At 34.4% G+C, this 23,808-nt stretch overlaps 4 protein-coding genes and 2 non-coding genes across 10 annotated transcripts; 4 read left to right on the top strand and 2 right to left on the bottom strand.

Annotated features, from left to right (window-relative positions):
- Nucleotides 440-5,867, top strand: LOC109330269. Its single transcript, XM_019564402.1, has 8 exons — nucleotides 440-649; nucleotides 1,748-2,074; nucleotides 2,369-2,486; nucleotides 2,659-2,974; nucleotides 3,586-3,658; nucleotides 4,027-4,117; nucleotides 4,199-4,278; nucleotides 5,473-5,867. Exons 1-8 carry the CDS (start codon nucleotides 596-598, stop codon nucleotides 5,605-5,607), a joined length of 1,194 nt encoding a protein of 397 aa, XP_019419947.1. The 5' UTR covers nucleotides 440-595; the 3' UTR covers nucleotides 5,608-5,867.
- Nucleotides 6,664-12,730, bottom strand: LOC109329687. Of its 3 annotated transcripts, none has more exons than XM_019563429.1 (9): nucleotides 12,599-12,730; nucleotides 12,189-12,521; nucleotides 9,164-11,227; nucleotides 8,745-9,097; nucleotides 8,387-8,656; nucleotides 7,586-7,666; nucleotides 7,234-7,345; nucleotides 7,093-7,159; nucleotides 6,664-6,954 (listed from the first exon to the last, which is right to left on the bottom strand). In XM_019563429.1, the coding sequence occupies exons 1-9, from the start codon at nucleotides 12,678-12,680 to the stop codon at nucleotides 6,858-6,860; spliced, it is 3,459 nt and encodes a 1,152-aa protein (XP_019418974.1). In that variant the 5' UTR covers nucleotides 12,681-12,730; the 3' UTR covers nucleotides 6,664-6,857. The 3 variants fall into 3 exon arrangements, with proteins under 3 accessions (XP_019418974.1, XP_019418973.1, XP_019418972.1); XM_019563428.1 differs by having other exon boundaries at nucleotides 8,745-8,887; nucleotides 8,939-11,227; XM_019563427.1 differs by having other exon boundaries at nucleotides 8,745-11,227.
- TRNAP-AGG lies at nucleotides 12,838-12,909 on the top strand. The gene has a single exon. It is a non-coding gene; the product is annotated as a tRNA-Pro (tRNA).
- LOC109329212 (serine/threonine-protein kinase RUNKEL-like) lies at nucleotides 15,390-17,942 on the top strand. The gene is made up of 9 exons (XM_019562881.1): nucleotides 15,390-15,465; nucleotides 15,502-15,601; nucleotides 15,680-15,769; nucleotides 15,917-15,969; nucleotides 16,378-16,453; nucleotides 16,832-16,893; nucleotides 16,981-17,059; nucleotides 17,158-17,217; nucleotides 17,307-17,942. The coding sequence occupies exons 2-9, from the start codon at nucleotides 15,554-15,556 to the stop codon at nucleotides 17,940-17,942; spliced, it is 1,104 nt and encodes a 367-aa protein (XP_019418426.1). The 5' UTR covers nucleotides 15,390-15,465; nucleotides 15,502-15,553.
- On the bottom strand, nucleotides 17,980-22,634 carry LOC109329689. 3 transcript variants are annotated; one of them, XM_019563437.1, is made up of 5 exons: nucleotides 22,504-22,634; nucleotides 22,094-22,426; nucleotides 19,069-21,132; nucleotides 18,650-19,002; nucleotides 17,980-18,561 (listed from the first exon to the last, which is right to left on the bottom strand). In XM_019563437.1, exons 1-5 carry the CDS (start codon nucleotides 22,583-22,585, stop codon nucleotides 18,280-18,282), a joined length of 3,114 nt encoding a protein of 1,037 aa, XP_019418982.1. In that variant the 5' UTR covers nucleotides 22,586-22,634; the 3' UTR covers nucleotides 17,980-18,279. The 3 variants fall into 3 exon arrangements, with proteins under 3 accessions (XP_019418982.1, XP_019418981.1, XP_019418980.1); XM_019563436.1 differs by having other exon boundaries at nucleotides 18,650-18,792; nucleotides 18,844-21,132; XM_019563435.1 differs by having other exon boundaries at nucleotides 18,650-21,132.
- Nucleotides 22,743-22,814, top strand: TRNAP-AGG. Its single transcript has one exon. It is a non-coding gene; the product is annotated as a tRNA-Pro (tRNA).

The following is a 23,808-nucleotide window of genomic DNA, read 5'->3' on the forward strand; positions in this document are numbered from 1 at the left end:
ATTAAATATGAATGGTTGATAATACAATAATTAAAATATAAAAGTAATACGAATAAATATATAATTCTTTTGGTGAACCATATTACACATTTTTTTATTTTCAATTACATGCTATTCTAAAAAATAAATTTATAAATCATTGTGCTCCTTATAAACTAATTATTAATAAATAAAATATTATATTAAGACATAATTGACTTTTTATATTTTTTAGGAAAATTTATTAAATTAAGGTTAACATATCATTTTCCAATTTGTATTGGTTTATTGAAGGTTAATATAGATGCAGATGTAGGAACCTCCTCTCTATTCTCTAATAATAAAACAACATTAAGTAAATTCTTTATTAACATTTGGAAAGAAGAGAAATTAATTTAAAGTTAGTTATAATAAAGAGTAAGTAATTTAAATTTTAAAGTTTAATAAAGAAACATGGTGAATAAGCCACATGTAAAATAAGGTCTTCAGAGTCTTTCTTCTTTCTTCTGTTCCTTTTTCATCACTGTATCTTTGTTGGATTCTATATTATCTTTGTTGTTTCTTCTTCTTTCTCTTCTCTTTATTTCATTTCACTGGATCTGTGAAGCTACCTATAATGCAAGCAGCTCAAGCACCACCCAATTATGAAGTTTCTGAGATTTCTCACGAGGTTACTTCTCCTTTATTTATCTCTAAAATATGTAAAGTTCTTTGCTTTTCAATTTTCCCATTTCAGTTTCACTCACCCTTTTCCATTTACCACTCTAGAATAAAAGGGGTATGTTTTTTTTCCTTTTTTTTTATTTTTTTTATTCATTGCATGAAGTTCACAGTGGCTTAATCTTAATTTAGTTTTGAAGTCTTGATTTTTGGTGTGCATGCAGTGATTGATATTGATTCCTAGGAAAGATATTTATATGTTTGATCTAACTGAAGTTAAGGGGTTTCCAATTTTAGGTTGTTATGTGCCTGTCTACTTTAGACTGTTCCTGAAAGCACACATTTTTAACTGTTTTTATCAATTTTACATTGATCTCTTTACTTGGTTCATGGAAGGTTGGGTCAGGATAAGAATTTTTAACATGTACCTTGCTTAAGTGCGTAAGGGTCACTTTGCGAGTTGAGTTTTGAGGGAAAGGGAGGGATTTAGAATCATCTCACAAGTGTATTCCAGGGCTCTGAAGCCTTCCCTTTACTCCCCTTCAAAACTCAACTCACAAACGGACCCTAAGTTTCCTGAGAATATATCATTCATACCCTGCAAATTACAAGCAGATTTTGTTGATATCTTGGAAGTAAATGTTTCAATTACAAGAGGGTAAAGGAGAAGATGGGGCAAAGGGTCATGCATGTCTTTGTTTTGTAATGCATGGAAAGTAACCGATTTCGGAATTTTTTATTTTAGTTCATAGCTGTGAAGGTCATGAGCCCTTCAGCTATGTCCATTGTCTTAGTAACTTCTGCGACATCTTGATTTATTTTGTAATAAAGTTATCATATAGAAATTCATAGATTTTTTATCGTGTCATTTTACTTAGAACTTAATGGCTGATTCGATTCATGAGTAGCTTGCTGAGGATCATTAATTATTCGTCGTGGGATTGTATTGAAATGCAATTTTTTGAAGTTCTTGCATTTTTATAATTGCATTATGCATCCTCTCCAAGCACTTACCATATTGTCTGAGGTGCTTTGACACATTATGCCACATTGCTGGGACTAAATAACTTGAACTGTTTAAAGTTTAAACTTTCCTTGTTACTTACAGGCTGAACCCAAGCTAAGCAAAGAGGTTTCGGAAAATGGACCCTGTGGGCGGCGTCCAGATATTTCACTTCAAGTTCCACCTAGACCGGTAGGGTTTGGCAGCACTAGTGGTGTAAGGGTTCTTGACCATTCTCAAAGTTTCTCTAAAGGGATTGCATCATCAAAAAGCTTCTTGCGAGCCTTGAGCTTCAAAAGGAAAGGAAATGTAGTAGATGGCGAAAGAAGTAGCCTCCTTAATTCAAACCCTCCAGCATCTGCATCAAATCCATCCCCTTCAGTTTCTACACCCGTTTCTGCAAGGACATATTATGAACAGACTAAGATACATGTATGTTCTCTTCTATTTCACCCGTTTCAGCGTTGAAAGTTATATTACTCTCGGGAAACAAAATATTGTATCACATCTGTTTCCAAAGAAACTAAATATACTCCTCCACTGAAAATGAAAATATGTAACTAATAAGATGAGATTTTCTAAAGAAAGCATGAAAACTTGTTGATTCAAACTCATATATTGTTTTCTAAAGCATATAATATACACACAGTTTCAAATTATTATTTAGCTTTGGATATTGGAAAAATTTTAAACAAAAGGAAAATGATAGTTGTTAACATTGTGCAGAAAGATGTTGTTCGCCCTAAGGTTTCAAGGTCCCTTTCTGTACCTGTACGAAATGTTGTAATTGTAAGATCTGTCTCTTTTTCTACCCGTAGTGAGAAGGAACAAGATTCAAATGATGGTATGTTATGTCATATATTCTATGTTATTGCTGTTACTTAATCCTGCTTTAATCTATTTTTAAATTTGTATGCTCGAAGAAATCCAATTTGCTTTCCAAGGTTGAAAATTGCTAACAAGATGAGAGTCTAATATAGCACTTATTGTTGTGTTTCCCTTTATTGGTCAATCAGATCAAATAACTCCCGTGCCAGTAGAAACGACCGCCGATGAAGAAATTCCTGAAGAGGAAGCGGTGTGCAGGATATGTCTTGATGTGTGTGATGAAAGAAATACCTTTAAAATGGAATGCAGTTGCAAAGGCGATCTGAGATTGGTGCATGAAGAATGTGCAATTAAATGGTTTAGCACAAAAGGAAATAAGAAATGTGAGGTGTGTGGGCAAGAGGTTGAGAACTTACCTGTGACATTGCTTCGTTTTTCCAGCTCTGTTCAACGGCAAGGCAGACCATCGCAGGGTCAACAGAACCTACACCCAGAGTCGATAAGGTGATTTGAATGCCGTACTTTCATATTGACTTATCCATGTTATTTTCTGTTCTTTAACATGGGTATTTAAGGCATAATTGATTATCGGTGCCCCTTTTAGTATCGGATTACTTATACAAGTTTTTTTCAAAATCCATAGTCAGTGATTACTTTTAGCTATAAAATCAATCTTAAACCTTGACCAAACAACTTAGTCTTTTAGGAGCGATGGTCTCTGGGTCAAACTTTGATCCTTGCTGACCCCATTCTTCTATATAAAAGTTGAATTTCAGCACAAGGTAAAAACGATCTTGTGAATTTCCCTTCAAGCCCAAAAGGCTCTTGTGTGAAGGGGTGTTTTAGATATAAATTCAATCTTTAACTTCCACCTAACATTTTTATCTTGCTAGAGAGTCGGTCCTTGACAGTTGTTGAGTTGGTCCTTGACAATTTTTGTCTCGAGCATTATTCCCAATTCATCATTAATATTACTGCTATCACAGATTAACTTCAGAAACACATTCAGCATAAGTTGTTGAGTTATTCTACTCTCAAGTATTCATATTTTAGTCTTTTTGAACTAAATTTAACTTCTTTTTCTGCTAATTATTTGCGTGATATATTTTTTACAGTGCCTGGCAAGACTTTGTGGTGCTTGTTCTGATAAGCACAATATGCTATTTTTTCTTCCTTGAACAGCTACTGGTATGCCTATTTCCTTCAAGACTTTTGTACTACAACTAATATCTTCCGAAAAAACTATTTTCAGTGTTTATCTCACTGGATGATATGAATGTTACTCGAATGTTTTTATATTTACCTGATCTGTCAACGCATTAGTTCTTTTTAAAACATAGAATTCAGAGTTATAGGATAGAACCAAGAATGCAAGTTATTTATATCGTGTATACATTTATGTATATTTACATATTCACAGTCCAAGTTAGTTTTGCTCTGGGGGGTAGGAACTACCCTTGCAATTTCAATGTTAAGAGGTGGTAATAAATTTTCTTTTTCACATATTTGTATGTCAACCATAGCTGATTTTTAATAATTTTTGTTCTGTTTTGTAGCTTCCTGATATGAAGACTCAAGCGATCATTATAGCAGCGCCATTTGCCTTTACCATGGGCCTCCTGGCATCTATTTTTGCCGTCATCCTTGGTATAATCTCATTAATATTTCTAAAATTGGTATTGTTTTGTGTTAATTTAATACTTACTTTTAATCTTTTATTACTTGCAGCAATTAGGGAGTATATATGGACATATGCTGCACTTGAGTTTGCTCTTGTGGCTTTAACCGTGCATCTTTTTTATTCTATGGTGAGTAAGAATGTAGAGATTTCTTATAATTATTATTTCCCGGGATTGATGCGAGATGAATCAAATGCATGTTAGTTGCTTTATAACTCCCACCTCCCTTAACTACCTGATATGAGGCTTCTTGTAAACTAGTTTGCTTCTAGTTTTTTAACATTATAGATATCTTGGTTGTTTCAAAGGCCTACTAATGGCAATAACTCTGCATCTGCATCTGCTGCATGATTGTTTATCTTTATCCCGGGAATTATTGCATACTTTCAAAAGTCACAGGCACTCGTTATCCCGTAAAAGAGAACGCATTATTGTAATACAAATCCTTATTTGGTCATCATGACTGATTCAGTATATGATGGTCTTGCCTAGTTTCAGTATCCTTTTGGAACTCGATCCAGGAACCAGCATATCTAGGAAGCATGTGACTAGAATATGACATGTGCTTTAGCTTTTTTGCTTTGTTCTTTGCCTTCTAGCGATAAATGTACTCGTTTTTAAAGAAAACAATGCGGTCATTTGTAAATACCTTATGTTTAGTTGTGATTGTTCAATTGTCTGAAGGCAGGAATGTAAGATGTATGCTTGTCTTTTGAACTAATGCAATTAGTTAAATACCGACGGTAGCAGACTAATAAATTCGGGAAATTGGGAAGAAAAAAAATTTCGGGATGAAAAAGCCTTATTTGCTTCCAAATTGGAAAAAAGTATATGTTGAAGGAATAAATGAGATAGTAGTAGGTATAGGCATATAGCAGACTATCAGCATCTATTATTCTTCAGTCAATATACTTTTTGTCCCAATATGTGATGCCCATTGTCAACTTGGTCCATGTTGGTACAAAGTTTTCAATTTGTTCCCTGTATGCGGTGTCATATCAACAAGGACCAAATTGAAAGTAATTGTACAAATGGGGATTTAATTGAATTTTTTACCTATGGAACCAAATTTAAAACTCTGATAACATATAAAGACCAAAATTATAGAAACCTTTTATCTTGCATATATCAAGTTTCAATGTTATTTCTTTGGTAATTAAACCTTACTTCATTTATGATACAACATTATAACGTTGTTCGATTCATGTAGTCGGGCCCACCTAGTGGGATAAAGCTTTGGTCCCATCTCCTTTGATGATTACTTGACTAACTCTAAGTGTATTACCATTGATGTGCTAAAAAGCTTTTATGACTTTGTTGCAGTTGCATATGAAGGCCATTTATGCAATACTACTTTCATCAGTTCTGGGTTTTGGAATTGCTATTGGTATCAACTATGCATATATCCAATATGCTGCATGGCGACTTCAAGTCTCTCATGATGATAGCCCAGTATGAATCCCCTTAAAAGAGAAGCAATTTCATGGATTTTCTTTATGCATAATGATATGCTGACCTTAGGTGTCACTGTATTATGAACCTTGTTGTCAATCTATACCATTATTGTGTAATATATTGCTGCTAAGTAAATGTTGTCAAAGCAGTGGAAGCAGAGTGTTAAGAAGCACAAATTTATCTTAATGAAAAGAACCATGTTGATGGTGATGAAGCCATGTTAAGAGATAAAATATAATTTTGCTAATAATAAGTGACAAAGAAACTCATTTAAGGATGTTGTTTGACAAAACACATGTTTTTAGTGACCATGAGGTTATGTATTTAAATCCTAGAAACAGACTTTTTGCTTGTGCTTATAAGGTTAAAACCATTTATATTTACCTTTCTCAGACCCTATTAAGTGAGAGCTTCATACACGGAGTCGATCTTTTTTATACACAAATCTATTATCATTCATACTGGCCAGAATGTTGCAACTTAACTGATTCTTGAAATAACATCAATCAAACAAGAATTAAGAAGCAGATTAGTTTTATTTTCAGATAAATAGAAACTTTACAAGATTAATTGATGGACAGTGAAGTGCAGCACTAACAGACAACAACTTAGAAGTGGTACAAAGTATAAAAGCGAGTAGGACGGAACAGCTATTAAAGTTGAGAAAAAAATCTATACTTTTCATGATGTTTCTTTCATTTCCTTTCCTTTTTTATTTTTTCAAGTGCAAAAGATAAGCAAAAATGTTATTGAATTTTTATTGATAAAATCATGATTGAACTTCAAATTTTATTAATTCAGAAAAGTGCTTAAGGCATATTGTGCATAACCCGTTACCTGATTCAATGATAAAAACTTTACAGGCAAAAATCAACTTACCATCTCAATTAGGGAGCACTTTGGTGTACACCGAGTGTCTAAGAATGAGAATGCTGAAAAATTATGGTTGAAACATAATACAATACTCAGAGTATCCACATCCCTAACATTAAGGAATCTTAAGAATTTTTTACCCAAAAAAAGAATCTTAAGAATGCAAAATATCATAAAGGGGTCAAAAACACCTTTCAAACTATTCTATAGGACAATTATATTACATTGGGAAAATGATTTGAAATACATCCATATCACTTTCAAGCTCTTTGGTACAAATCCAAAAAACAAACTAATTGTTTACAAAGGTAAGATTGTGTACATACATTTACCCTTGGACCTTGCTAGGTAAGAGTCTTATGCGCTTGGCCACCCATGACCTAACTACATTTAGTCACAGGAATAAATGTATTTTCGTCTCTTTTCATAAATATGGTGGAACGTGTTTTCTTCACTTGGTCTGCAAAAAGACTATGCCTGCAACCAAAAGGAGCATATCAGGAATGAACTACCATAGACACTAGCACATAATCTTAATTATAAAACCCTCCAATGGAAGCATTCTCATCGGACAAGTTCATTAGTAAATAAGAGCAAACGAACAAAAAAACTAACCTTTCATATTCCAACTTCTGAGTAACTATGCCATTCAACAATAATTCTGAACTGCAAACCATTGCCCCTGCAAGACCAGAACATTTCGTTCTTAATTGTGTGGACGATAAGTTTTTAAAGCAATATTGAACAGTTTCTAACCCTTTTCAAGAAAAGGCACGCAAGAGGAATAATCTTCTTCGCAAGATAGGATCAGTAGATCATCTGGAAATTTATGGTCCTTCAATGCAGATCTGCCGACTCTCTCCACTGCCTAGAAGCATAAGTTACAAACGAAGTGATTGAGATGGATCAAGTAAAAGGTTGGAACTTGTGCCAAGAGGTTATTTCAATAGCACACACAAACATATCTTTGTTTTTAAAAGGAGGGGAAATAACCACCAATTTCATGATTGCATATAATCGCTGAACCCGAATTCTAAAAATATGCTTTTCTTAAACCACAATACCACATGGGAGCATAACTAGGGAATATACACAGAAAGATCCATACCTGGCCCTGAACTGCCTTCACTAAACTTGAAATAATCTCTTTACTAGGTTTAGCATTTGGGGTGATCAGTACTTTACGACCCTGCAGAAAATAATTCTCATTTATCAGGAGCAACACACATAAAATGCGCATATTTGTGTTTATAAAATAAGTTTGGTTAAAATTTTGTCCATCCTACTTTAACAAAAGTCTGATTTACATTGTTTTGTATCATTTGACCCCCTTGAACAATTATCTTTTAGCTGATACGGTTCAGTTATAACCAATTAAGTCCCCCTGTAAACCTGCAATTGATAAGGTTCTACCTTCGCTGATGTGGCAGAATCTTACTATTACAGAAATTGCACTAAATTTTATGACATGACCTTTTCACTGACTGTTAAAATGGATATTGTCACATCAGAAAAAAGCCTCATCACCAACAATCTAACCAAAAGGGCTTACATAATTAAATTTGGTTGAAAACTATGGGACAACACTGATACAATTTTCTTATTTTCTAAACAGTTACAAATCAAACTAGAGGAAACAAACTAAAAAAAAGGTTAAACTAAGGGTTAAAAACATAAATGAAGTATAAACAATAACCGAGTCTTATCTCTTAGGGCAAGGTTGGTAAAATATGTATATGTATAAATATATAGGGCATATTAAGTAGAGAGAAGATTAGACATGTCAAGTGAGTGTCACTGTGTAATGGAACTTGCATAGATGGCTAGGATTTGTGCATGAGCCAATGGTTAAGATTTGCTTCTCTTCATATGCTATATGTGTTTTTGTGTGTGTGTTTCACAGATTCACCTCTAAAAGTGGATGTTGGGATGCACGTGCTAGCGACACTGGCATGCTGAAACCAATATCCTTCTCCTTTTTGGTGTCCCTCAATATGTAGTTTCGCTCATCAATAAAACAGCTAGCCTGTCCACAGCTCTCAATCCATAAGTGGGTGACCACCGGTTTGCCATAAGCAATAGCTTCGAGCATATTCCTTGTACGCACAAATTGATCAGCTATGAAGTGTGTTGCATCTGCTATGGAGGATGCTACAGAAACTCCTAGCCGTGATAAGACCTGTAATAAGTACAAGGAACAATGTATAATTAAAACTCAATTATAGGTCTGTATTTGCTGATAGGGGTTTATCAAAATCAAACATTACCTTCTTCTGATGCTTAACAATATCTTCATCCAAGTGCTGGCTGTATAGAATTCGAACAGCAGTCATATCCCTCCTCTTCCTTGAATCTTTAGATGGGGTAGTTAATTCAGGTTTAATGGATCTTAAGTTAAGGAGTTCCCTATCTAGCTCCTCACGAAATACTTTGAGAAGGCATGAATTTGAAACATTTCTGTTGCATGATCGTTTGTAATAACCATCACCTATACAAACAGGTGATGCATCATTCACCGGCGTCTTACAATTAGCAGGAGTTGCAGAAGCCAAGTCAGCTGACTTGTACCTCCCTCTTGGAGAATTTGTGAATTCAAAAGTATTCGTAGACAAAATATCATCTGCATTATTCTTTTCAACTGAATTCAGATTTGCATCCTTTTTATCTGTAATGTTACAACGAATACGTGTATCACCTGCAGTTACTTTATCCAAATTTGGCTCCAATGCTTTTCCTTGTCTTTGGTCAATAGAAGATATTTCTGAACCACCATATAAAGATGATTGAGTTCGGCAATTCACCAGTGATTTAACAGCACTTCTAGAATCCGTTCTCATTATTCTCATGCTAGCAGTAGATTTCCCAATATCTTCAGGCTGTACAGTTGGTTTAGATGGACCAATTAGCTTTTCAGATCCTTTATCATTGCTAGAGAACTCCCTAATCCTAATGGATCTCCTTCTTTTAGGAAAATCTATTGTACCCATTTCAACATCATTGTTTACACTAACAACACTTGCCTTTGGAACCAATGTCTCAAGTTCACACAAGTCGGTACTATCATGTACTTCAAAGTGATCAAAAGACCCTGGAGTAGATTTAGTATCCAATGGTTTAGAAGAGTGGCAGCGAATGCCACTCCTTTTCTCATGGGAACCATTTGCTATATCTCCTCCCAAACTTTTGGATCCTATATCAGACTTTATCAATTGACTTACTGGACGAGATTGTCTAGTTCTACGAGCAATTGGCGTAAAATGACAAACTTCACTACGCAAATGCTTTTTGTTGACTGTCTTCCCTCCAGTGCCGTTGCTATCAAGATTATTTAGCTCATCAAGCTGATGTCTTTCCAAAGTTTCTGAGGACTTTCTTTGCTCATTTATTGGAGATGAGACTATTCTATCGTTTTCATTAGCACTGCAGGTTCGGTTGCCTTCTGCATTTAACTTACTCCTCATTGACCTTGTCATCACATTATCCTTTTTGCACTGTCTGACCATTTTAGTACTTTTCTTTGATAAGCCTGAAGTTTGCAAATCTGATTTGTCATTGACTTTCCTTTTCCTATCATACTGTCTCGAATGTTCCTTTGATGTTACTGGCCCCGCTTTCACAGTGATAGGGCTATTAAGTTGATCAGTTTTTCTACTTCTAGTAACACGAGCAACATCATTAGCAACATTATCAACAATATCATTTGCGTTGCATAAGGCTTCCATAGCTTCAGCAGCTATTTGAGTATCTATACCTACATCCAACATTTCCTGCACACCTGCTTTAGGATTAGGTTGCACCTCTCCTCCAGAGCAATTGGTCTTGAATTGTTCATCCAATTCATTAGCAAGATTCCGTTTTAATTTTCTTGTTGCTTCTTGTACAGTATTATCCCTTACTTTCAGATTAAGCATCCCTAGTCTTGAATCAGAGTGGACTGCAACCTTTCTTTTTTTAGGGAAACTTGGTTGTTTCTCATCATTATCATCATTTGATCTGTGTGCTTTGATCTTCTGGAGTCCTGGCAAAGACTTCGGCTTATGAGTTCCACCATCAAAGAAATCTTCCTTTCTCCTGAGGAATATATCCCCCCCGCCTTCATCCTCGCAGCTATCATCCCAGTCATAAATCCCAGTTTCTCCAGATTTGCCTCTATCACTAACTCGTTTGGCCAAACTTTGTTGCCCTTTTGAAGAAGGAAGGGATTTTGATTTTTCCTCCACATTTTTAACAAGTCTAATTTCTTGATCCAAGTCCATGGCGTTATCTTTGAGAAACTTATCTACAAAATCAAGAGCATTTATCTGTGACAGGTCTCCAGGTTCTTGAGAGTCAATATAGCTTAACCCTGCCAAATCATCATGGTAGATAGGCAACTTGTCTAAGCTATCTTCTTCATTTAAATCATTGCTGATAAGAGAAGGTTCATTTGTTTCAAAAGTTAAATCTTCAATGAAAAGTTTTCTGACTGCTGAGCTAGTAACCTTGCACATATTTTTGTCCATTGATCCCACAACTTCCACACTATCTTTCCTGCGATGGTTTTCCTGACCAATTCCACAAAATTTCTCAGAATGTGTAGGAACAGGTTCCCTGTTATCATTTACAGCCAGTGCTTCCCGACAAGACTGGCTCACATCCATGACAGAATTGGTCTCAACCTGGGTTTGTTTCAAAGCCATATTTCGTCTAGCTAGAGCAGATTGCCGCAAAGATTCTGCACGGAGAAAAGTATAACGCGGAGGCATCGAACCTGAGAAATTTGTTTGTTAAGGGAATCGAAGGAACCGAATTAAACTCATGTGATACATTTCAAACATAAATGGAATAACAATCGTGAAATAGTCAACCTTGCAACATATTTAGTCCTATAGTAAAATTGAGGACAGTTATACAATAGTCAGACACACAATACTGTAGAAAAACAGATAAGAAATGGTAGCACTTCCCCTGGAAATATTTGCAAGGAAATAAAGCTCAAGAAAACAGTCATCAAAATCAGTATTCTGTTTCTACAAGTAAGCAACTCAACAAAATATTCCTGAGGAAGAAAGCCAAAGTTAATCCAAAACCTCATGATATGTAAGCCACCTTTTCTTTTCATTGTTATGTACATCTTATACTAGTGAACAAGAGGGGTAACTAAACCAAAAAAGAAAAGGTTCTTCATAATGATTGCAAATTCTAATTTTACTTACAATTGCTAACACAAAAAACCACTATTAAACAACTATCAATTAATGAGCCATTAATAAAGTAAACATAATAAATACTCTAAAAAATTATTGACTTGTTTTTTGTTTGACTGCAACTGTATAAAGTACATGTAATAAAAGTTTTTTAGCTTTTTAGCTTGTTATAGAGAGGCCATAAAAATATAGCCTCTCATAGAAACACTTTTTAGCTTTTTTGTGACTTCTGTATCTTACTAAAAGCTAAACCGAACAAGTGTTTATCTGTCACATGTAATTTTTGAATAAAAATTTGTATAAAGAGCTTGAACAAACGGACCCTGGATAAAACTGCATCACTTGCACAAGTTTAATTTTTCAAAGAACAAATCATTTAACTAGCTGCAAGTAAACCACCACAAAAATACTAAAGACTCAACTCACCTTTTTGTTTCCATTTATCAATCCTAATAATGCATTACTGAATCAAAAGACAAGAACTAAAATTGATAACATCTCAATGAAGCATATGAAAGTAATCACCTGAATTGGTGTTTCGACAAAGAACAGCATCACTCTCCTCCAATAATTTCTTATTCTCAGTAGTATCCTGTGATTGAGCAGTGTCAACACAATGAGGATCGTCCAAATCAACATTCTCCAAAACTTCAGTTCCACCAGCGCCTCTTTCTTCATCGAATAACTGAGTATCACAATCACCATCACTATCATCAAAATCATCCAAGCGCTGCGTTTCACCGGCAAGATTTAACGGTTCCGTTTCTTCTTCTTCTGATAACAACGCATCATCGCCGTCAATATCATAATCGAAAGGAACCGTATTCTCTACGTACATGTTCTCATTATCATCATCGCCTAAAAAATCCAAAAAAATAAAAAATAAATAGAAAGTGAATTTTAAAACCGAAACCTAAATAAAAAATGAAACTTACAAGGATCGTAGAATGGCTCAGTGTCGTGAGCGGCGTTGATCGGTGGATCGTGTTTGGCGTCGGAATCGGAGGCGGAAGGCATGGCGGTTATGGTTAGGGTAAGTGAGTGAGGGAACAAATTTCATCATAGAAATGAAAGAGGAGGGAGAATAAAGGGTACGGAGTTTTTTGGAGGGAAACAAAAACTCTTGTAGTTTATGAGTGAATATATCTTATTATTGTGGAATTTGAAGCAACCTGGGCATTTGGTCTAGTGGTATGATTCTCGCTTAGGGTGCGAGAGGTCCCGAGTTCAATTCTCGGAATGCCCCTTTTGTGTGTATTTTAAATTTATAGGAGTATTGGTGTTTATAAATTATGTTAGTTTTGGCAGCATCCCACAACAATATTTGTCTACTACATACATGAAAAACTTTATATTCTCTTATTTGTATAATTTTATTTCCATCTTTTTTTTAACTTTTAATGTTATAGCTTATTTTATTTTAAAAAAGCTGGAGTTGTAGTTTCAGGTAAAAAATTCTTATTTGTAATGCACCTTGGAGCACATAAAATTATATGGTTGACCTTGGAACTACTGAACTATGATAGTTTAAAGTAAAGCAATCTTGAATGATTGAGTCCAAATATGAATTTGTGATTTCTCAAACAAATTCATTTTAGTGTATAATTCATTTAAATTGCTTCTCTCATTGTTAGGTTAACAATTACATATTTTAAAATTAATTAAAAATGGTTAACTTTCTTAACTGAGTGAAAACAATTTTGCTTATTAACAGAGTCATCTCTTAAAGAATTTAATTAAAATATGTATCTAGATATTACTTATAATGTTTAAATGTGTACATTTTTATTTAGATCCTTAATCAATATGAATCTTATTATATTATTAGTTAGTCCATGACATTTGAAAGAAAGACTCAATTAATGTATTAAATTAGTTATGATGTTGTTAAATATATTTCATGAACATCATCGTTCGACTCCAAAATTTTCAACATAGGGCTCAATATCCAAGTAATATGTGTAATCGTGGGCTTGGATCAACACAATATAGTGCACTAGAGCTAAATGTATGAACCTTAAAGTTCACAAACCAAAATCAAAGATTTATGTGATCTCACATTCATAGACTTTATTCAGCCACCGCCATAATCACTTGTAGACGTGACAACCCTAAAAAGGCTTAAACATCTTATGTTGATGACTACATTTCCTCTCTCCCATTAATTTATTATATCTTTTATTCTAGATTTTGCTTTTTCATCAAGCTAATGTATTGAATTGTGTTCATCTTTTATAGGCAAACATCATTTTTTTTTCAATGGATGAAGGAGAGAGCTCAATTCTAAATGTTGATCTTTCTTTATTGTTTGGAGGTTTTTTTTCTTTTCAAACGTTAAATGTGACTATTTTTTATCACTTCACATTGCTATTTGGCTTTTGCTTTGAGTTTTATGGTAATTAATAATATATATATATATTGCACCCAAAATTCAGAAGTAGTTTTAGCTTTTGTTTTGAGTCATTTCTTAAGTATATTTCATGACTCTAAAGTCTTCATTTTTCTTTCATTCCCTTCCAAAATCCAACTCGCAAAAGGACCATTAAGGATTTGGAGTGGTGGGTTGAATATTTTTCCAAAGGTTTCCCAAATCTATGGTTAAGCATAACACTAAGGTAACATTTAGTAGATATCTCAGTGCATGATTTGAAGTTTTGAACCAAATATTGGTTCTGTTCTTGCATACATAGAATAAAACATGACATGAAATCAAAAAATACAGCATTTTGGTTTCACAGAAGGATAAAACCAAAAAGAAAATAGAACAAGACGATATGTTATAGTACAAGTTGTAGGATATAGTGATTTGTGGATATATCTTTTTAATTGAGGAAATTGACAAGTTATTATAATAGTTCATATATTAATTGCAAAAAATCAACAAGATATTGGTCTGGTAGTGTAAAACTTTATTGAATTTTTAAATAAATTAAAATGTAAAATTTTAATTCGTGTGAACAATATATATTAGGAGAGGTGATCACATACTCTAAAATGGATTAATCTTTACTCGAGAAATAGATTTGGTTATACTAGAAAAAATATTTTAACTACAAGTCAAATGAAGGGTTAAGTATAATCATGAGAACACCACCGAATGAGTTTCTCATGTTCTTCCATCTAGTCTATGCCTTAAAACTAAGATAAGCATGCGATGATTAATCTGAGAGGTTGTTGGGAGCTTAATAAATGCATTACCAATTCACTATTTTAGCTCCAAATGAAAGAGGTCCAGCAAAGAAGAAACCTTAGGCCATTTAGGATTATGAAGTAAATGAACATAGCTTAGTTAAGGAATGAATTAATATTCAATTCTTCCAATGTGACTATCCAACAAATCAAAGAGACTATAAAGATAAAATTATGGTTATATATTAAAAGAAATAATGATAAATATATAGTCTCTTATCAATGAGATAGAACCTATGTGAAAGTTTAATTAGTTTTTTATTATAGTCGTCTATAACTATTTTTTCTCCTTGTACCTATAGAACTTTCCTGTAACTTCTTATACATCTGAAAACTATATAACACTAAGGAGTATATATATATATATATTATTACATTATTCGTTATTCTAACATTACTCCTGTAAAAAAATAATAGATATTTAATTAACATTACCTCTGTAAAAAAATAATAGATTATATACATGAATTGCTTAAGTTATATTCATTTCCATTACCACTCCCATGTTTGGATACAAAAATAGCATAATCCCCACATTTGAAATTTCCAAAATCCCGCCCGTTTGCACAGTCACTCTCTTTCTCTCATCATATCCCAAACGTCTCTCTCGTAGTTCCTTTATTCCACACACACCATTAACCATTTCAACTTTCAAATCTTCGAACCAAAAACCCTAGAACTTCACACATCCCTCACTCACCATGAACCAGTACCACATCTACGAAGCCATTGGTCGCGGAAAATACTCGGTAATTTTCCTCTTTCTCCTCATCATTCTTCATATGAAGCTTTTAATCATTGTTTCTATGTTTTCCTGAATTTCTCAGACCGTGTACAAAGGTAGAAAGAAGCAGACAATTGAATATTTCGCCATCAAAAGCGTCGATAAATCTCAGAAAAACAAGGTGCTTCAAGAAGTAAGTAGTTTCTATTTCGGAATAGAGATTATACTTCATTAAATATGCTACAACTACGTTTTCCTTTATTTGTCTTGTTGTTGTTGAATTCTTAATTTTCTTATAGATCCTGAGCTGCAATAAATAATTCACTGTTTTTTTCTGCAGGTTAGGATTCTTCACTCTTTGGATCACCAAAATGTGCTCAAGTTCTATTCCTGGTATGCGCTATTGTTTTTATATTTTTATAGAAACAATTAAGGAGGCTTCAAAATGAAGAAATCCACTTAGAAATGTTTACTATAATGATAACAATCCTATTAAAGATAGGCAGATTAAAATTAGTTAAATCAGGAAATTCTAGCAATGAACTTATTACTCTGTATTATTAATATTGATATTGAAATGATCATTATGCATAAATAATATATTGCATGAAATTGGATTAAATATTTTTTCATGATAAATATTTGTATCAAGCCTATAAACAGTCTTGTGCACTGGGCCGCCATTTTTTAAATATTTGTATCAAGATTTCCTTTATTGGAGGCTTAACAACTTTTTTTTAAAATATTGTCTGCATCCATTATAAGTTATCATCAAGGGTTCTCAACTTATGTTTTTGTTAGGTATGAAACTTCTGCTCACCTATGGTTGGTGTTGGAGTATTGTGTTGGAGGAGATTTGCTTTCCATATTACGGCAGGTATAGCATTTCACTGCTTGTATTTTGTGAACATCTTTTTAAGTACCTTCATTGTTTTGCTGAGCATAAAGTACTTGGAAATCACACTTAGTGTCTCACATTGTTTTCTTAAAGCTTTTAATTGCTGCAATGAATTTTCATATAGACAACGATATATTTTGGTGGATGCTCCATGACATAGTTAACTCCATTTTCAAAATTTATTTTGCTTTTACTTGGGGACTGGATATGTCGACAATGTTGCCATATATCAGAATTTAATGAGATTCTACTGTTGTAAATTCACTACATTGCGTTCTTTTGGTTTTGGGAAAAAATGGTATTCTGTTTTGTGATATTAGTTTCTTGCATAATGTTGATTATGTGGGTGAATTGCAGGACACTCAACTTCCAGAAGACTCAGTTCATGATCTTGCTTTTGACCTAGTCAAGGCTTTGCAGTATGTTCTCACAAGTCATGATCTTCCTCTCTGTTTTCCCACTGTTTAGTTGTAATACATGTAATAAAACTATATACTAATTTTCAGGTTTTTACATTCAAATGGAATAATATATTGTGACCTGAAACCATCAAATATCCTACTGGATGAAAATGGACGTACTAAGGTGCCTATTTATTATGCTTTGTGTTGGTTGAGTAATTGTAGATGTTCTTTATATGAGATGGAGTGTGACAGTATGCACTTCTTACTTGATTGATGCAGCTATGTGATTTCGGTTTGGCTAGAAAGTTAAGAGATATATCAAAAACTCCATCTTCCTCGGTATGCTTGACTAACGTTTGCAAATATAGTTGCCGTTTTTTCTCCATAAATTATCTGTTTGTATGTAGTAATTTTCTACAATTCTGTAGTTGCCTCAAGCAAAACGTGGAACACCGTCTTACATGGCTCCGGAGCTTTTTGAGGATGGTGGAGTCCATTCTTATGCTTCTGACTTCTGGGCCTTAGGCTGTGTACTGTATGAATGTTATACTGGGAAGCCTCCCTTTTTGGGAAGAGAATTCACTCAGCTTGTAAAATCTATTCTTTCAGATCCAACTCCACCTCTCCCTGGTAATCCGAGTCGACCTTTTGTCAATTTAATTAATTCTTTGCTTGTAAAAGATCCAGCTGAAAGAATACAGTGGCCTGAGCTTTGTGGACATGCATTTTGGAGTACCAAATTGACTATGGTGCCTCTACCAGCTCAACTTGCATTTGATGATATGATAGAGCTACATGCTAAACCATGCTTACCAGAAAGGAATGGTGATAAATCTTCCCATAACAGGACCCCTCCCAAATATCGTGAAAAAGATGTAAAGGGGTTGATGAAGAAGGATGAAAGTTCCATTTTAGGTTCTAGAGGCATTGAGACACCAACAAGGGCAACACCAAATGGCCACAGAACTCAGGCAAAGGTTTCTGGCAAAACAGCTGAAGTGAAGCAGAAAGGTCCTTCCAAAATTAGCAAGGTTGTGAATCTTTTGAGACTGTTACATAATTAAATTTGGTTGAAAACTATGGGACAACACTGATACAATTTTCTTATTTTCTAAACAGTTACAAATCAAACTAGAGGAAACAAACTAAAAAAAAGGTTAAACTAAGGGTTAAAAACATAAATGAAGTATAAACAATAACCGAGTCTTATCTCTTAGGGCAAGGTTGGTAAAATATGTATATGTATAAATATATAGGGCATATTAAGTAGAGAGAAGATTAGACATGTCAAGTGAGTGTCACTGTGTAATGGAACTTGCATAGATGGCTAGGATTTGTGCATGAGCCAATGGTTAAGATTTGCTTCTCTTCATATGCTATATGTGTTTTTGTGTGTGTGTTTCACAGATTCACCTCTAAAAGTGGATGTTGGGATGCACGTGCTAGCGACACTGGCATGCTGAAACCAATATCCTTCTCCTTTTTGGTGTCCCTCAATATGTAGTTTCGCTCATCAATAAAACAGCTAGCCTGTCCACAGCTCTCAATCCATAAGTGGGTGACCACCGGTTTGCCATAAGCAATAGCTTCGAGCATATTCCTTGTACGCACAAATTGATCAGCTATGAAGTGTGTTGCATCTGCTATGGAGGATGCTACAGAAACTCCTAGCCGTGATAAGACCTGTAATAAGTACAAGGAACAATGTATAATTAAAACTCAATTATAGGTCTGTATTTGCTGATAGGGGTTTATCAAAATCAAACATTACCTTCTTCTGATGCTTAACAATATCTTCATCCAAGTGCTGGCTGTATAGAATTCGAACAGCAGTCATATCCCTCCTCTTCCTTGAATCTTTAGATGGGGTAGTTAATTCAGGTTTAATGGATCTTAAGTTAAGGAGTTCCCTATCTAGCTCCTCACGAAATACTTTGAGAAGGCATGAATTTGAAACATTTCTGTTGCATGATCGTTTGTAATAACCATCACCTATACAAACAGGTGATGCATCATTCACCGGCGTCTTACAATTAGCAGGAGTTGCAGAAGCCAAGTCAGCTGACTTGTACCTCCCTCTTGGAGAATTTGTGAATTCAAAAGTATTCGTAGACAAAATATCATCTGCATTATTCTTTTCAACTGAATTCAGATTTGCATCCTTTTTATCTGTAATGTTACAACGAATACGTGTATCACCTGCAGTTACTTTATCCAAATTTGGCTCCAATGCTTTTCCTTGTCTTTGGTCAATAGAAGATATTTCTGAACCACCATATAAAGATGATTGAGTTCGGCAATTCACCAGTGATTTAACAGCACTTCTAGAATCCGTTCTCATTATTCTCATGCTAGCAGTAGATTTCCCAATATCTTCAGGCTGTACAGTTGGTTTAGATGGACCAATTAGCTTTTCAGATCCTTTATCATTGCTAGAGAACTCCCTAATCCTAATGGATCTCCTTCTTTTAGGAAAATCTATTGTACCCATTTCAACATCATTGTTTACACTAACAACACTTGCCTTTGGAACCAATGTCTCAAGTTCACACAAGTCGGTACTATCATGTACTTCAAAGTGATCAAAAGACCCTGGAGTAGATTTAGTATCCAATGGTTTAGAAGAGTGGCAGCGAATGCCACTCCTTTTCTCATGGGAACCATTTGCTATATCTCCTCCCAAACTTTTGGATCCTATATCAGACTTTATCAATTGACTTACTGGACGAGATTGTCTAGTTCTACGAGCAATTGGCGTAAAATGACAAACTTCACTACGCAAATGCTTTTTGTTGACTGTCTTCCCTCCAGTGCCGTTGCTATCAAGATTATTTAGCTCATCAAGCTGATGTCTTTCCAAAGTTTCTGAGGACTTTCTTTGCTCATTTATTGGAGATGAGACTATTCTATCGTTTTCATTAGCACTGCAGGTTCGGTTGCCTTCTGCATTTAACTTACTCCTCATTGACCTTGTCATCACATTATCCTTTTTGCACTGTCTGACCATTTTAGTACTTTTCTTTGATAAGCCTGAAGTTTGCAAATCTGATTTGTCATTGACTTTCCTTTTCCTATCATACTGTCTCGAATGTTCCTTTGATGTTACTGGCCCCGCTTTCACAGTGATAGGGCTATTAAGTTGATCAGTTTTTCTACTTCTAGTAACACGAGCAACATCATTAGCAACATTATCAACAATATCATTTGCGTTGCATAAGGCTTCCATAGCTTCAGCAGCTATTTGAGTATCTATACCTACATCCAACATTTCCTGCACACCTGCTTTAGGATTAGGTTGCACCTCTCCTCCAGAGCAATTGGTCTTGAATTGTTCATCCAATTCATTAGCAAGATTCCGTTTTAATTTTCTTGTTGCTTCTTGTACAGTATTATCCCTTACTTTCAGATTAAGCATCCCTAGTCTTGAATCAGAGTGGACTGCAACCTTTCTTTTTTTAGGGAAACTTGGTTGTTTCTCATCATTATCATCATTTGATCTGTGTGCTTTGATCTTCTGGAGTCCTGGCAAAGACTTCGGCTTATGAGTTCCACCATCAAAGAAATCTTCCTTTCTCCTGAGGAATATATCCCCCCCGCCTTCATCCTCGCAGCTATCATCCCAGTCATAAATCCCAGTTTCTCCAGATTTGCCTCTATCACTAACTCGTTTGGCCAAACTTTGTTGCCCTTTTGAAGAAGGAAGGGATTTTGATTTTTCCTCCACATTTTTAACAAGTCTAATTTCTTGATCCAAGTCCATGGCGTTATCTTTGAGAAACTTATCTACAAAATCAAGAGCATTTATCTGTGACAGGTCTCCAGGTTCTTGAGAGTCAATATAGCTTAACCCTGCCAAATCATCATGGTAGATAGGCAACTTGTCTAAGCTATCTTCTTCATTTAAATCATTGCTGATAAGAGAAGGTTCATTTGTTTCAAAAGTTAAATCTTCAATGAAAAGTTTTCTGACTGCTGAGCTAGTAACCTTGCACATATTTTTGTCCATTGATCCCACAACTTCCACACTATCTTTCCTGCGATGGTTTTCCTGACCAATTCCACAAAATTTCTCAGAATGTGTAGGAACAGGTTCCCTGTTATCATTTACAGCCAGTGCTTCCCGACAAGACTGGCTCACATCCATGACAGAATTGGTCTCAACCTGGGTTTGTTTCAAAGCCATATTTCGTCTAGCTAGAGCAGATTGCCGCAAAGATTCTGCACGGAGAAAAGTATAACGCGGAGGCATCGAACCTGAGAAATTTGTTTGTTAAGGGAATCGAAGGAACCGAATTAAACTCATGTGATACATTTCAAACATAAATGGAATAACAATCGTGAAATAGTCAACCTTGCAACATATTTAGTCCTATAGTAAAATTGAGGACAGTTATACAATAGTCAGACACACAATACTGTAGAAAAACAGATAAGAAATGGTAGCACTTCCCCTGGAAATATTTGCAAGGAAATAAAGCTCAAGAAAACAGTCATCAAAATCAGTATTCTGTTTCTACAAGTAAGCAACTCAACAAAATATTCCTGAGGAAGAAAGCCAAAGTTAATCCAAAACCTCATGATATGTAAGCCACCTTTTCTTTTCATTGTTATGTACATCTTATACTAGTGAACAAGAGGGGTAACTAAACCAAAAAAGAAAAGGTTCTTCATAATGATTGCAAATTCTAATTTTACTTACAATTGCTAACACAAAAAACCACTATTAAACAACTATCAATTAATGAGCCATTAATAAAGTAAACATAATAAATACTCTAAAAAATTATTGACTTGTTTTTTGTTTGACTGCAACTGTATAAAGTACATGTAATAAAAGTTTTTTAGCTTTTTAGCTTGTTATAGAGAGGCCATAAAAATATAGCCTCTCATAGAAACACTTTTTAGCTTTTTTGTGACTTCTGTATCTTACTAAAAGCTAAACCGAACAAGTGTTTATCTGTCACATGTAATTTTTGAATAAAAATTTGTATAAAGAGCTTGAACAAACGGACCCTGGATAAAACTGCATCACTTGCACAAGTTTAATTTTTCAAAGAACAAATCATTTAACTAGCTGCAAGTAAACCACCACAAAAATACTAAAGACTCAACTCACCTTTTTGTTTCCATTTATCAATCCTAATAATGCATTACTGAATCAAAAGACAAGAACTAAAATTGATAACATCTCAATGAAGCATATGAAAGTAATCACCTGAATTGGTGTTTCGACAAAGAACAGCATCACTCTCCTCCAATAATTTCTTATTCTCAGTAGTATCCTGTGATTGAGCAGTGTCAACACAATGAGGATCGTCCAAATCAACATTCTCCAAAACTTCAGTTCCACCAGCGCCTCTTTCTTCATCGAATAACTGAGTATCACAATCACCATCACTATCATCAAAATCATCCAAGCGCTGCGTTTCACCGGCAAGATTTAACGGTTCCGTTTCTTCTTCTTCTGATAACAACGCATCATCGCCGTCAATATCATAATCGAAAGGAACCGTATTCTCTACGTACATGTTCTCATTATCATCATCGCCTAAAAAATCCAAAAAAATAAAAAATAAATAGAAAGTGAATTTTAAAACCGAAACCTAAATAAAAAATGAAACTTACAAGGATCGTAGAATGGCTCAGTGTCGTGAGCGGCGTTGATCGGTGGATCGTGTTTGGCGTCGGAATCGGAGGCGGAAGGCATGGCGGTTATGGTTAGGGTAAGTGAGTGAGGGAACAAATTTCATCATAGAAATGAAAGAGGAGGGAGAATAAAGGGTACGGAGTTTTTTGGAGGGAAACAAAAACTCTTGTAGTTTATGAGTGAATATATCTTATTATTGTGGAATTTGAAGCAACCTGGGCATTTGGTCTAGTGGTATGATTCTCGCTTAGGGTGCGAGAGGTCCCGAGTTCAATTCTCGGAATGCCCCTTTTGTGTGTATTTTAAATTTATAGGAGTATTGGTGTTTATAAATTATGTTAGTTTTGGCAGCATCCCACAACAATATTTGTCTACTACATACATGAAAAACTTTATATTCTCTTATTTGTATAATTTTATTTCCATCTTTTTTTTAACTTTTAATGTTATAGCTTATTTTATTTTAAAAAAGCTGGAGTTGTAGTTTCAGGTAAAAAATTCTTATTTGTAATGCACCTTGGAGCACATAAAATTATATGGTTGACCTTGGAACTACTGAACTATGATAGTTTAAAGTAAAGCAATCTTGAATGATTGAGTCCAAATATGAATTTGTGATTTCTCAAACAAATTCATTTTAGTGTATAATTCATTTAAATTGCTTCTCTCATTGTTAGGTTAACAATTACATATTTTAAAATTAATTAAAAATGGTTAACTTTCTTAACTGAGTGAAAACAATTTTGCTTATTAACAGAGTCATCTCTTAAAGAATTTAATTAAAATATGTATCTAGATATTACTTATAATGTTTAAATGTGTACATTTTTATTTAGATCCTTAATCAATATGAATCTTATTATATTATTAGTTAGTCCATGACATTTGAAAGAAAGACTCAATTAATGTATTAAATTAGTTATGATGTTGTTAAATATATTTCATGAACATCATCGTTCGACTCCAAAATTTTCAACATAGGGCTCAATATCCAAGTAATATGTGTAATCGTGGGCTTGGATCAACACAATATAGTGCACTAGAGCTAAATGTATGAACCTTAAAGTTCACAAACCAAAATCAAAGATTTATGTGATCTCACATTCATAGACTTTATTCAGCCACCGCCATAATCACTTGTAGACGTGACAACCCTAAAAAGGCTTAAACATCTTATGTTGATGACTACATTTCCTCTCTCCCATTAATTTATTATATCTTTTATTCTAGATTTTGCTTTTTCATCAAGCTAATGTATTGAATTGTGTTCATCTTTTATAGGC

Source organism: Lupinus angustifolius, chromosome LG16 (assembly GCF_001865875.1).
Source record: "Lupinus angustifolius cultivar Tanjil chromosome LG16, LupAngTanjil_v1.0, whole genome shotgun sequence".
In the NCBI taxonomy this organism is placed as follows: domain Eukaryota; kingdom Viridiplantae; phylum Streptophyta; class Magnoliopsida; order Fabales; family Fabaceae; genus Lupinus; species Lupinus angustifolius.

Excerpts from the sequence above, each read along its gene's own strand:
- LOC109329689 (XM_019563435.1), bottom strand. The coding sequence starts at position 22,585 with ATGCCTTCCGCCTCCGATTCCGACGCCAAACACGATCCACCGATCAAC. Across the intron at positions 21,133-22,093 it reads TTGTCGAAACACCAATTCAG|GTTCGATGCCTCCGCGTTAT; the intron begins GTGATTACTTTC and ends CAAATTTCTCAG. Across the intron at positions 18,562-18,649 it reads TTGTTAAGCATCAGAAGAAG|GTCTTATCACGGCTAGGAGT; the intron begins GTAATGTTTGAT and ends TACTTATTACAG.
- LOC109330269 (XM_019564402.1), top strand. The coding sequence starts at position 596 with ATGCAAGCAGCTCAAGCACCACCCAATTATGAAGTTTCTGAGATTTCT. Across the intron at positions 2,075-2,368 it reads ATGAACAGACTAAGATACAT|AAAGATGTTGTTCGCCCTAA; the intron begins GTATGTTCTCTT and ends AACATTGTGCAG. Across the intron at positions 4,118-4,198 it reads TATTTTTGCCGTCATCCTTG|CAATTAGGGAGTATATATGG; the intron begins GTATAATCTCAT and ends TATTACTTGCAG.
- LOC109329212 (XM_019562881.1), top strand. The coding sequence starts at position 15,554 with ATGAACCAGTACCACATCTACGAAGCCATTGGTCGCGGAAAATACTCG. Across the intron at positions 15,970-16,377 it reads GTGCTCAAGTTCTATTCCTG|GTATGAAACTTCTGCTCACC; the intron begins GTATGCGCTATT and ends TGTTTTTGTTAG. Across the intron at positions 17,060-17,157 it reads ATGAAAATGGACGTACTAAG|CTATGTGATTTCGGTTTGGC; the intron begins GTGCCTATTTAT and ends TGATTGATGCAG.
- LOC109329687 (XM_019563427.1), bottom strand. The coding sequence starts at position 12,680 with ATGCCTTCCGCCTCCGATTCCGACGCCAAACACGATCCACCGATCAAC. Across the intron at positions 8,657-8,744 it reads TTGTTAAGCATCAGAAGAAG|GTCTTATCACGGCTAGGAGT; the intron begins GTAATGTTTGAT and ends TACTTATTACAG. Across the intron at positions 6,955-7,092 it reads CAGAAGTTGGAATATGAAAG|GCATAGTCTTTTTGCAGACC; the intron begins GTTAGTTTTTTT and ends TTTTGGTTGCAG.